Genomic DNA, 13,610 nt, shown 5'->3' on the forward strand with positions numbered 1-13,610 from the left:
AGCAGTCTGAAATACTAGGGTTAGGGGTTAGCAGTCTGAAATACTAGGGTTAGGGGTTAGCAGTCTGAAATACTAGGGTTAGGGGTTAGGGGTTAGCAGTCTGAAATACTAGGGTTAGGGGTTAGCAGTCTGAAATACTAGGGTTAGTGGTTAGGGGTTAGGGGTTAGCAGTCTGAAATACTAGGGTTAGGGGTTAGGGGTTAGCAGTCTGAAATACTAGGGTTAGGGGTTAGGGGTTAGCAGTCTGAAATACTAGGGTTAGGGGTTAGCAGTCTGAAATACTAGGGTTAGGGGTTAGCAGTCTGAAATACTAGGGTTAGGGGTTAGGGGTTAGCAGTCTGAAATACTAGGGTTAGGGGTTAGCAGTCTGAAATACTAGGGTTAGTGGTTAGGGGTTAGGGGTTAGCAGTCTGAAATACTAGGGTTAGTGGTTAGGGGTTAGGGGTTAGCAGTCTGAAATACTAGGGTTAGGGGTTAGCAGTCTGAAATACTAGGGTTAGTGGTTAGGGGTTAGGGGTTAGCAGTCTGAAATACTAGGGTTAGGGGTTAGGGGTTAGCAGTCTGAAATACTAGGGTTAGGGGTTAGGGTTAGCAGTCTGAAATACTAGGGTTAGGGGTTAGGGGTTAGCAGTCTGAAATACTAGGGTTAGGGGTTAGGGGTTAGGGGTTAGCAGTCTGAAATACTAGGGTTAGGGGTTAGGGGTTAGCAGTCTGAAATACTAGGGTTAGGGGTTAGCAGTCTGAAATACTAGGGTTAGTGGTTAGGGGTTAGCAGTCTGAAATACTAGGGTTAGGGGTTAGCAGTCTGAAATACTAGGGTTAGGGGTTAGCAGTCTGAAATACTAGGGTTAGGGGTTAGCAGTCTGAAATACTAGGGTTAGTGGTTAGGGGTTAGGGAAATACTAGGCAGTCTGAAATACTAGGGTTAGGGGTTAGGGGTTAGCAGTCTGAAATACTAGGGTTAGGGGTTAGGGGTTAGCAGTCTGAAATACTAGGGTTAGGGGTTAGCAGTCTGAAATACTAGGGTTAGGGGTTAGGGGTTAGGGGTTAGCAGTCTGAAATACTAGGGTTAGGGGTTAGGGGTTAGCAGTCTGAAATACTAGGGTTAGGGGTTAGGGGTTAGGGGTTAGCAGTCTGAAATACTAGGGTTAGGGGTTAGGGGTTAGCAGTCTGAAATACTAGGGTTAGGGGTTAGGGGTTAGGGGTTAGCAGTCTGAAATACTAGGGTTAGGGGTTAGGGGTTAGCAGTCTGAAATACTAGGGTTAGGGGTTAGCAGTCTGAAATACTAGGGTTAGGGGTTAGCAGTCTGAAATACTAGGGTTAGGGGTTAGGGGTTAGCAGTCTGAAATACTAGGGTTAGGGGTTAGCAGTCTGAAATACTAGGGTTAGGGGTTAGGGGTTAGCAGTCTGAAATACTAGGGTTAGGGGTTAGCAGTCTGAAATACTAGGGTTAGGATTAGGGTTAGGGGTTAGCAACCTGAAATACTAGGGTTAGGGGTTAGCAGTCTGAAATACTAGGGTTAGGGGTTAGCAGTCTGAAATACTAGGGTTAGGGTTAGGGGTTAGCAGTCTGAAATACTAGGGTTAGTGGTTAGCAGTCTGAAATACTAGGGTTAGGGGTTAGCAGTCTGAAATACTAGGGTTAGGGGTTAGGGGTTAGCAGTCTGAAATACTAGGGTTAGGGGTTAGCAGTCTGAAATACTAGGGTTAGGGGTTAGCAGTCTGAAATACTAGGGTTAGGGGTTAGCAGTCTGAAATACTAGGGTTAGGGGTTAGGGGCTAGGGCAGGTCTGTGAGGGCAGGTCTGTGTGGGAGAGGAGAGAGACGTGAGCTAACCAAAGGCCCCAAAGGGATCGTCGGAGGGCAGGATGGTGATGATGGTGCGGGTGAGCACCCCCAGTTTAGCACCCCCTGTGGTGACGTTGAGCAACTCGATGCGGAAGGTCTCTTCCAGCTCAGGAATCACATCATCAATGATGTAGATGGGAACTGGCTTACTGGTCTCCCCCTCCAGGAGAACCACGTCAGAGGACGCTATGCTGTAGTCGTCACCTGGGTTGACACACACATTGTTAGACACACTATTTATTACATACACTTTGCATGCGCACACTTGTATACACACACACAGTCCCTGCTATACAGTTTATATGAGACACTATTGATACTATTGAGATGATGTAGACCACACTGACCAACTCTTGCAGTCATAGGTACAGCCCTGAACTTCACAGACACGTCAGCAAAAATTCCCCCAATGCGCGTGACATTGATAATGGGTCCAACATAGTCCTCGGCCACGTTGACGGCAGGGGCGGACAGCTGCAGAAACCCAAAGGCGTCATCACTGGCCTCTACTATGACCTGGGCCACGATCTCTGCCTTCGGACCAAGACGAGGAGAATGGACAACTAGGAAAGAGAAGAAACTGTATGGTTTGACAAAAAAACAATATCCCTAGTCCAGCTGCAGACACTACATGACCAAAGGTATGTGGACACCTGCTCTTCAAACATCTCATTCCAAAATCATGGACATTAATATGTAGTTGGTCCCCCCTTTGCATCTTTAACAGCCTCCACTCTTCTGGGAAGGCTTTCCACTAGATATTGTAACATTGCTGCGAGGACACACTTCCATTCAGCCACAAGATCATTAGTGAGGTCGGGCACTGATGTTGGGCAATTAGGCCTGGCTCACAGTCGGCGTTCCAATTCATCCCAAAGGTTTTCGTTTGGGTCACTACTTTGGTCACTACTCTGTGCAGGCCAGTCAAGTTCTTCCACACCGATCTCGACAAACCATTTCTGTATGGACCTCGCTTTGTGAACGGGGGGCATTGTCATGCTGAAATAAAAGTAAAGGGCCTTCCCCAAACTGTTGCCACAAAGTTGGAAGCACAGCAAAGTCTAGAATGTTATTGTATGCTGTAGCGTTAAGATTTCCCTTCACTGGAACTAAGGGGCCTAGCCCGAACCATGAACAAGCCCCAGACAATTATTCCTCCTCTATCAAACCTTACAGCTGGCACTATGCATTGGGGCAGGTAGCATTCTCCTGGTATCTGCTAAACCCAGATTTTCCATCGGACTGCCAGATGGTGAAGAGTGATTCCTCACTCCAGATAACGCGTTTCCACTGCTCCAGAGTCCAATGCCGGCGAGCTTTTTTAAATGTATTTTTAAATAATAAAAAATGTAGCCTTTATTTAACGAGGCAAATCAGTTAAGAACACATTATTATTTAAAATGCCGGCGAGCTTTAGAACACTCCAGCCGAGGCATCGCGCATGGAGAACCCGGCTGCGGAACCCCATTTCATGAAGCTCCCGATGAACAGGTATTGTGCTGATGTTACTTCCAGAGGCAGTTTGGAACTCGGTAGTGAGTGTTGCAACCGAGGACAGATGAGTTTTATACGCTTCAGCACTCGGCAGTCCCGTTCTATGAGCTTGTGTGGTCTACCACTTTATGGTTGAGCCGTTGTTGCTCCTAGACGTTTCCACTTCACAAAATCAGCACTTACAGTTGACCGGGGCAGCTCTAGCAGGACAGAAATTTGACAAACTGACTTGTTGGAAAGGTGGCATTCTATGACCGTGCCATGTTGAAAGTCAATAAGCTCTTCAGTAAGGCCATTCTCCTGCCAATGTATGTCTAAGAAGATTGCATGGCTGTGTGCTCGATTTTATACACCTGTCATCAATGGGTGTGGCTGAAATAGCCAAATTCACTAATTTGAAGGGGTGTCCACATACTTTAGAATATATAGTGAACAGTTGAAGTTGGAAGTTTACATACACCTTAGCCAAATACATTTAAAACATTTAATCAGAGTAAAAAGTCCCTGTCTTAGGTCAGTTAGGATCACCACTTTATTTTAAGAATGTGAAATGTCAGAATAATAGAGAATGATATATTTCAGCTTTTCTTTCATTCATGTAACTGAGTCAGGTTTGTAGGCCTCCTTGCTCGAACACGCTTTTTCAGTTCTGCGCACAAATTTTCTATGGGATTGAGGTCAGGGCTTTGTGATGGCCACTCCAATACCTTGACTTTGTTGTCCTGAAGCCATTTTGCCACAACTTTGGAAGTATGCTTGGGGTCACTGTCCATTTGGAAGACCCATTTGCGACCAAGCTTTAACTTCCTGACTGATGTCTTGAGATGTTGCTTCAATATATCCACATAATTTCCCTCTCTCATGATGCCATCTATTTTGTGAAGTGCACCAGTCCCTCCTGCAGCAAAGTACCCCCACAACATGATGCTGCCACCTCCGTGCTTCACGGTTAGGATGGTATTCTTCGGCTTGCAAGCTTCCCCCTTTTTCCTCCAAACATAAAAATGGTCATTATGGCCAAACAGTTATAATTTTGTTTCATCAAACCCAAGGACATTTCTCCAAAAAGTATGATCTTTGTCCCCATGTGCAGTTGCAAACCGTAGTCTGGCTTTTTTTATGGCGGTTTTGGAGCAGTGGCTTCTTTCTTGCTGAGCGGCCTTTCAGGTTATGTTGATATGGGGCAGCAGGGTAGCCTAGTGGTTAGAGCGTTGGACTAGTAACCGAAAGTTTGCAAGTTCATATCCCCGAGCTGACAAGGTACAAATCTGTCGTTCTGCCCCTGAACAGGTAGTTAACCCACTGTTCCTATGCCGTCATTGAAAATAAGAATTTGTTCTTAACTGACCTGCCTAGTAAAATAAGACTCATTTTACTGTGGATATAGATACTTTTGTACCGTTTTCCCCCAGCATCTTCACAAGGTCCTTTGTTGTTGTTCTAGGATTCATTTGCACTTTTCACACCAAAGTACGTTCATCTCAAGGACACAGAACGCATCTCCTTCCTGAGCGGTATGACAGCTCCCAAGGATGAACCAGACAATGTTTTGTCTGAGGTCTTGGCTGATTTCTTTAGATTTTTCCATAATGTCAAGCAAAGAGGCACTGCGTTTGGAGGTAGGCCTTGAAATACATTCACAGGTACACCTCCAATTGACTCAAATTATGTTAATTAGCCTATTGGAAGCTTCTGAAGCCATGGAATAGCCTTAATTTCTCAGAACAAGAATAGACGTTCAGAAGTTTCAGAAGAAAGGTCTTTGTTTCTGGCCATTTTGAGCCTGTAATTGAACCCACAAATGTTGATACTCCAGATACTCAACTAGTCTAAAGAAGGCCAGTTTTATTGCTTCTTTAATCAGCACAAAAGTTTTCAGCTGTGCTAACATAATTGCAAAAGGTTTTTCTAATGATCAATTAGCCGTTTAAAATGATGAACTTGGATTAGCTAACACAACATGCCATTGAAACACAGTAGTGATGGTTGCTGATAATGGACCTCTGAACGTCTATGTGGATATTCCATAAAGAATCTGCCATTTCCAGCAACAATAGTCATTTACAACATTAACAATGTCTACACTGTATTTCTGATAAATCTGATGTTATTTTAATGGACAAAAAATGTGCTTTTCTTTCAAAAACAAGGACATTTCTAAGTGACCCCAAACTTTTGATCGATTTTATATAGTTTATATAGTGCATGTATATATAGTGTTTGTATATGTAGTGTACACACATATATATATATATATATATATATATATATATATATATATATATATATATATATATATATATATATATATATATATATGTATGTTGACCATGTATAAGGCTGGATATTCATAGTTGCGATGTGAACATGTTGCAGTGATTTACTTAATCTCTCATGCTGTCCTCCTCCTATGAGATTGACACTGATCAGCTCCATGAATACAGACTCATCCCTCTCAGGCTCTTCATCATCCAGCACTCGAAGGGTTACTTTAGCCTCACTCTGATTGGCTGCAAAACCCACCGACTCCAGGAGGGGGACAAAGTCCTTCCCCTCATTGGCCCGGCCCACCCCCGGGGTCATGAAGGGGGCGGCGTCAGCCTCACTCAGGGTCCCATACGTAACGCGCACCCTTCCCATCAGCCCCCTCTGCCTGTAGATGGTGAGGGTGACCAGGGTGTGGCCCTCAGGCAGGCGGACCGGCCTGCTGCTCTCAGAGAACACAAACACTCCATAGGGGTCGTCACTGGCCAGCACGGTCACAGTGGCCTCAGTCCGCAAACCCAGACGCCCATGGGAGACGTTGACTAGGGACACACCAAATCTCTTGTCCAGCTCCGGCACCTCGTCCTGGGCCACCTGGAGCTCAATCTCCCCCCTGGTCTGGCCCACGTGGAAGGTGATGTTCCCGGCCCTGCTGATGAGGTCTTCCTCAGAGCTGACATCAGCCTCCCAGAATACAGTTACTTTGGACAAGGCACCGAACAACCGCATCACCTGAGATGGTTAGAGAGGGAGAGAGAGTAGAGTAAACACAAACACACTGAAACACACACACACACACACACACTGAAACACAGAGATACACACAGAGACACACACACTGAAACACAGAGATACACACAGAGACACACACACTGAAGCACAGAGATACACACAGAGACACACACACTGAAACACAGAGATACACACAGAGGCACACACACTGAAACACAGAGATACACACAGAGACACACACACTGAAACACAGAGATACACACAGAGACACACACACTGAAACACAGAGATACACACAGAGACACACACACTGAAACACAGAGATACACACAGAGACACACACACTGAAACACAGAGATACACACAGAGACACACACACTGAAACACAGAGATACACACAGAGACACACACACTGAAACACAGAGATACACACAGAGGCACACACACTGAAACACAGAGATACACACAGAGACACACACACTGAAACACAGAGATACACACAGAGGCACACACACTGAAACACAGAGATACACACAGAGACACACTCACTGAAACACAGAGATACACACAAACACACACTGACCTGCAGCAGCACAGTGCTGCGTCCCTCCTCAGGCTCGGTGCCATTGACAGACAGAGAGTCCAGGCTGAACTGAAACACTCCGTGTGCGTCGTCAGAGGCAGCGATGGTCACAGTGATATGGGAGGCGACTCCCAAGCTGGCTAGAAAGACATACAGGTGTTTAACTATCGGGACATCACAACGTGTGACAGCCAGGGGAGTAGCACACACTGTAAACCCTGTCATTATTTTCATAACCAAAAATCAATGACTGCTTCCTATTGTGCCACATTGTGTAGAACTGAATTCCAATCGAATCCTATTGATCCTCTTGAAATGCTAGTCCTGAACACTGCAGTGCATTGTCGGTTTTTAATAAGGGAGAGGGTGAAGCCCTACAGAGAAACAATGATCCCTGGGATCCTGGACATTTTCTGTTCACCACTTACCACTGCTGCCCTCATCTCAATAGAATGCCTATTTGCTTTTCCTACATCCCTCTCCCCGGTCACAGCTCACTGGAACCATTGACATTTTAATCCCACACACACACACACAAAGGCACGCAAGCACACACACACACAGGCACACGAAGGCACGCAAGCACACACGCACACAAATGCACGCAAGCACACACACAAAGGCACGCAAGCACACACACACACACACAGGCACACGAAGGCACGCAAGCACACACGCACACAAAGGCACGCAAGCACACACACAAAGGCACGCAAGCACACACGCACACAAAGGCACGCAAGCACACACGCACACAAAGGCACGCAAGCACACACGCAAAGGCACGCAAGCACACACGCACACAAAGGCACGCAAGCACACACGCACACAAAGGCACGCAAGCACACACAAAGGCACGCAAGCACACACGCACACAAAGGCACGCAAGCACACACACAAAGGCACGCAAGCACATACCACACGAAGGCACACAAGCACACACGCACACGCACACGCACACAAAGGCATGCAAGTACACACACAAAGGCACACAAGCACACACGCACACGCACACGAAGGCACGCATGCACACACGCACACGCAGGCACGCAAGCACACACGCACACGAACACGAAGGCACGCAAGCACACACGCACACGAAGGCACGCAAGCACACACGCACACGAAGGCACGCAAGCACACACACAAAGGCACACAAGCACACACGCACACGAAGGCACGCAAGCACACACGCACACGCACACAAAGGCACGCAAGCACACACGCACACAAAGGCACACACTGAGGCGTGAGCACGCAAAGACAAGTGCATATGCACGCAAGCGTGCAAACACACACACACAGAGCCTGGCCTTATCAGAGTAGGGTAAGAACTACAGAGGACTTAACACCTCTCCCAACAATATATACATATGCTTAGGAGGAGAGGGACAGTCTAAAAGGATGGGAGGTATTTGGGGGGAGGTGTAGGGGAGGTGGTCTTACCACGGTGGTGAGAGGACAAGAGGAAGAAGTCAGTGTCACTTTCTCCACTGCCACTGCCAAGGAACTGACCCACTTTAGGAGCACACCAGAGTAGTGGGGATCATTGGGGAGTACAGCACACAGGAGCACACGGAAACACACGGGAGCACACAAAGTTGCAGAACACAGGCAAAGGATCAGTTAGAGCAGGATTTCAGGGGTGGGAAACACTGACAGATATGATTACAGGATAGGAAGTTGGACTATTTGCAATGATCAGAAACAAGAGAAGAGGTGGTAAGAAGATCATCACCAATTGGACAATCAATCAATCAATGGTATCTGTTTTACCTCCTCCATCAGGGTTGTAGAGCTCCACTCTGAACACCTTGTCCAACTCAGGGACGGGGTTGTCAATGACGACCACACTGATGTACTTGAAGCGTTCTCCTGGCAAGAAGTCTAGCATGCCGTCTGAGTCCTGTATGGGCCATGGAACAAGTGCAGGCAGAGTAGGTAGGAAACAATGGGTTAGCTTGGGGAGTTAGCACAAGCTCACTATCAAACAGCCATCAAAGGAGTTAGTCTAGTGACAACCTATCAAACAGCCATCAAAGGAGTTAGTCTAGTGACAACCTATCAAACAGCCATCAAAGGAGTTAGTCTAGTGACAACCTATCAAACAGCCATCAAAGGAGTTAGTCTAGTGACAACCTATCAAACAGCCATCAAAGGAGTTAGTCTAGTGACAACCTATCAAACAGCCATCAAAGGAGTTAGTCTGGTGACTCAAACATTATGTAGGGTATGCCTTATTATTCTCTTAATCTTTTCAAAATAAAAGCGCATCATAAATCATGCATCATTCTTGTATTAGGAGATTTTTTTTTTTAAATGGTCAAGTGACCATCCATCCCTGTGTCTGTCTGAGATGCTGATCTACAGTACAAGGATGGCAGGAAATGACCTCATAGTCCTCGGGGCTGGCGGCGGTAAACGGTGAGGTCCTGTAGCCGACCATGACTCTTCCCAGGAGGCCTTGGGCCCTGGCCACCAGCAGGCGAACCTCGCCATCGTTCTCCTTGACCGTGACGTGGGCAGGCTCTGTTGCCGGGGGGATTATGCCCTCAGCCGGCAGGCTCGGCTGGAACTGGAGCAGACCTGGGAGAGAGGGAGACCAGTACTCACGACAGCTGCTCATCTAGCTTCATAGAACAATAAGCCTGGTCAGGGATGATCAGCGAGGGGATCAATACATGGCATATTACTGATACATTCATAACATGGGAACATCCATAACTATGAGTGATCTAACTGTGTCTGTGACAAATGTATATCAACAGTTGGTGATTGACTCGCACCAACAGCAGTTTGATACAGTGTTTTTACATTATGCCACAAACTGAACCTATTTCCAACAGATTATAAGCAAAACGTCTTGTGTTTGTCAACTATGTGTTTTTACAGATATCTGCAGTTCTTGATTCATGTACACTGGATGAGAATTGGCATTAGGCAGTTTGATGTGGAAATCAGTTTGAGGTTCTACTGGGGTGGCACAGGGGTGTGTGTGTTTGTGTGTCTCTCCCTGCACCATAGGGATGGTCGCTGGCCATGACGGTGACCCTGGTAGCTGAGTTGTCAGGATTGATGCTGGATCCACTGGTGGGGGTGGAGCCTGGCTTCCCATCGCCTGACTCTGCTGACACCAGAGTGACCTGGAAGGACTCTGCGAACTCAGGGGTGTCATCATTCAACACCAGCAGGTTCAGGACCTGGGAATCGCAGGGAGATGATGTCATAACACATGAGAGATAGTCAAGATTTCAATCTAAAATTAACTGCGTAGATATGTGTATATATTCATAATGTATTTGTTTGCAGGCTATAGTGTCTGTAGTGGATTTGTAGCAAAGCCTAATCATTAGCAAGCACCATTAGCAAGCAACCAGAATAACATATTCCTCTCAGCCACTAGGTGGGGCTAGAAGTCAACAACACTACTGAGTGGATGAAAATAGTTTTCTGGGATGAAATATGGTCAGAAATGTAGATGAATGGTAAAACATTTCTCCTGACTTGTTTGTCTGACCTTTCAGTGTGTTTGTGTGCATGTGTGAGTGTGTGTATGCACAGTGTGTGTGAGTGTGTGTGTGTGTGTGTGTGTGTGTGTGTGTGTGTGTGTGTGTGTGTGTGTGTGTGTGTGTGTGTGTGTGTGTGTGTGTGTGTGTGTGTGTGTGTGTGTGTGTGTGTGTGTGTGTGTGTGTGTGACTCTGGTTGTTCCTCCACACCTCAGAGCGCTGACCGGGGAGGAAGAGCACCGAGCCGCTGGCCTTGGTAAAGTCCTGGTGGGCCGGAGCCTGGCTGTCTGAGTCCAGCTGAGTGACCGTGTAGTTCACAGAGACGTGGTCCAGAACCCCGCGCGTCCGCTCAATAACACAGGAGATGATGGAGCCTTCCTCTGTCGTCTGGCCATAGAGGAAGAACAGAGAGGACAGGCACAGAGCCTGGTTGTTAATGATGCTCCCTAAACCAACCCGACATTGTGACATTTTAAACCATATTGTCACATCACACTTCAAAATTGTACACAAACTTTCATTTGATGACAAACTCTGACAAGATATCACAAACTTGTTATCAATTCAAGACTGACACAAATGTACCTTTGCTCTTTCATGGACAGCCCTCTTCTAATTCCTGCAGAGTCATGATGTGATTTGCAAAGAGGCACCCGATAGCCACACATCCTCTGAGTCCCTTTGTCCCCATGAGAATTAGAGGGAGCCTTGTTCTGATGGAATGCCATCCCCTGGGCTACCACCTGTTCTGCTACTGGGACTCTACTTCCATGGGAATGCCCATGGCTGGTCTACCACCTGTTCTGCTACTGGGACTCTACTTCCATGGGAATGCCCATGGCTGGTCTACCACCTGTTCTGCTACTGGGACTCTACTTCCATGGGAATGCCCATGGCTGGTCTACCACCTGTTCTGCTACTGGGACTCTACTTCCATGGGAATGCCCATGGCTGGTCTATCACCTGTTCTGCTCTCTCTGCTACTGGGACTCTAATGGGAATGCCCATGGCTGGTCTATCACCTGTTCTGCTGGGACTCTACTTCCATGGGAATGCCCATGGCTGGTCACCACCTGTTCTGCTACTGGGACTCTACTCCACCCAGGCGTGAACACTGGTTAAATGCCCATGGCTGGTCTACCAGCTGTTCTGCTACTGGGACTCTACTTCCATGGGAATGCCCATGGCTGGCTTCAATTTCTGTCTTTCTTCCATGGGAACCAAACCTGTTCTGCACTATTCTCCCAGGCTGGTCTATCACCTTTTGCTCTATGGATCAAAGCCATGTCCTGTCTCTCTAAAGGATGTGACAATAATATCCATATTCTCAGGGTACATGGATCAAAGCTAGTCAGAGGATGTGACAATAATGTGCTGTTCTCCAGTGTGCTGTTTTTCTTACATCATTTTGCTGATGTGTCAGTCAGGTTCAGAGCTGTACAAATGACTGCCTGAGTTGGCAAGTGGGGTCTACATTTCATCTCGATAGTGTCAATAGTGTCTCATTTATACTGTAAAGCAGGTAAGATACTGTATGTGTGTGTATGTGTATGTATCAGGGGTCGTGTTAACGCAGGATTCTGCGCTTTTCATGCAGAAAAGGAAATATAAAACGCAAAAGAAATATATTGCTGCGTTGAAAAAAAAAAAGCAGATCTAAAAAAAAAAATGATTGTAAATTCTGCTTTCAATCAGGGTTCTAACGAAATCATGACTGTAAAAGGGCACATTTTGTGCTTCAGTTGTACTTCTCCATCAGGATGAAATATCTTTGCTCTCCTCATTGATCACCAGACAGCGCTCTGACTGATGTGTAGGCTACTTTTCTCTGGTACTTTCATCAGGTGTAGTTTTTCCTCTGGTAGCAGGTTAAAATTCAAGATTAACTTCAAGCAAAACATCAGGAAATGTAGCTGGCTACATTCTTTCTATGATAAATTTTAGAAATGTGATGGCCATGCATAGTTTTTGCGAAAAAATACCTTCATTTTTCATTGTAAGTTAATGTACTTGTGAGCTAATGTAAGTTAATGCATGGGTGGCTGCCAGCCAAATAGCATTGTACTTTCTGCCGAATGTGTTGCACTAATGTTTTTGTGTGAAGAAAAACTAGTTCCTCGCCCCTGATCACTCTATTGAAGAAAAAACACTGTTGACTTTGAGTATAAGATCCAGGAGAAATGGTTCAAAACAAAGATTTTTTTGAAAATGCAGATTTCTGAAAGCTAATGCAACCCGTGTGTGTGTGTGTGTGTGTGTGTGTCTTACGTCTGGTATGCAGGTGCCGGTGAAGCCAAAGAAGCCGTTGGCGTTGTCACTCTTCATCACCCGTAGGGTGGCGGTGGGGCGGGGGAGAGGGAGGCGCGCCCCCCCGTGGGCCGCCACCAGCTGCAAGTAGAACACCTCCTCCCCCTCCTCCTCCTTGTCGTCCCGCACCTTCACCACAAAGGCCTTCTGCCTCTCGTCCTGCCTGTACTGCAGGTAGCCAGAGATGTTCTTCAGGTCCGTCTTGGCGGGCTGAGCGTGGAGCTCGTGGATCTCTGAGCGGTCCAGTCTGCTGTGGTAGAGACGCAGATCCTGCAGGAGGCCCGTGTAACGCTCCTCTCCGTAGAGGTCCGAGCCAATCCGCACAGGAGCAGAACCTGCACAGGAGGCCCATTGTCTTCAGTTATTGGGGGAGAACGAAAACTGCAGCCTGCTTTCATCTGCCTGTAACAATGTCCAATGTAACAATAGTGGCTAAGCGCTCACTCAAGCATTGCTGAGTCTCTGCAAGTCCAAACAATTGGAGAGGAGGAATGGGAAAGGAGGAATGGGAGAGGATGTAGGAGAGAGGAGGAATGGGAGAGGAGGAAGGAGAGAGGAGGAATGGGAAAGGAGGAATGGGAGAGGATGTAGGAGAGAGGAGGAATGGGAGAGGAGGAAGGAGAGAGGAGGAATGGGAGAGGAGGAATGGGAGAGGATGTAGGAGAGAGGTGGAATGGGAGAGGAGGAAGGAGAGAGGAGGAATGGGAGAGGAGGAATGGGGGAGGAGGAAGGAGAGAGGAGGAATGGGAAAGGAGGAATGGGAGAGGATGTAGGAGAGAGGAGGAATGGAAGAGGAGGAAGGAGAGAGGTGTAATGGGAGAGAAGGAAGGAGAGAGGAGGAATGGGAGAGGAGGAAGGAGAGAGGAGTAATGGG

General features: G+C 47.0%; 1 protein-coding gene across 1 annotated transcript in view; it reads right to left on the minus strand.

The window, feature by feature from the left end:
• The window catches only part of LOC135518629 (adhesion G-protein coupled receptor V1-like), a 277,743-nt gene that overhangs the window by 193,024 nt on the left and 71,109 nt on the right, over window positions 1–13,610 (minus strand). The window contains 10 exon segments of the mRNA XM_064943812.1: window positions 1,838–2,053; window positions 2,197–2,412; window positions 5,728–6,340; window positions 6,924–7,063; window positions 8,370–8,441; window positions 8,700–8,829; window positions 9,316–9,509; window positions 9,943–10,123; window positions 10,640–10,816; window positions 12,698–13,071. Of these exon segments, the coding sequence (XP_064799884.1) occupies window positions 1,838–2,053; window positions 2,197–2,412; window positions 5,728–6,340; window positions 6,924–7,063; window positions 8,370–8,441; window positions 8,700–8,829; window positions 9,316–9,509; window positions 9,943–10,123; window positions 10,640–10,816; window positions 12,698–13,071 (2,313 nt within the window).

Source organism: Oncorhynchus masou, chromosome 1 (assembly GCF_036934945.1).
Source record: "Oncorhynchus masou masou isolate Uvic2021 chromosome 1, UVic_Omas_1.1, whole genome shotgun sequence".
Lineage (NCBI taxonomy): Eukaryota > Metazoa > Chordata > Actinopteri > Salmoniformes > Salmonidae > Oncorhynchus > Oncorhynchus masou.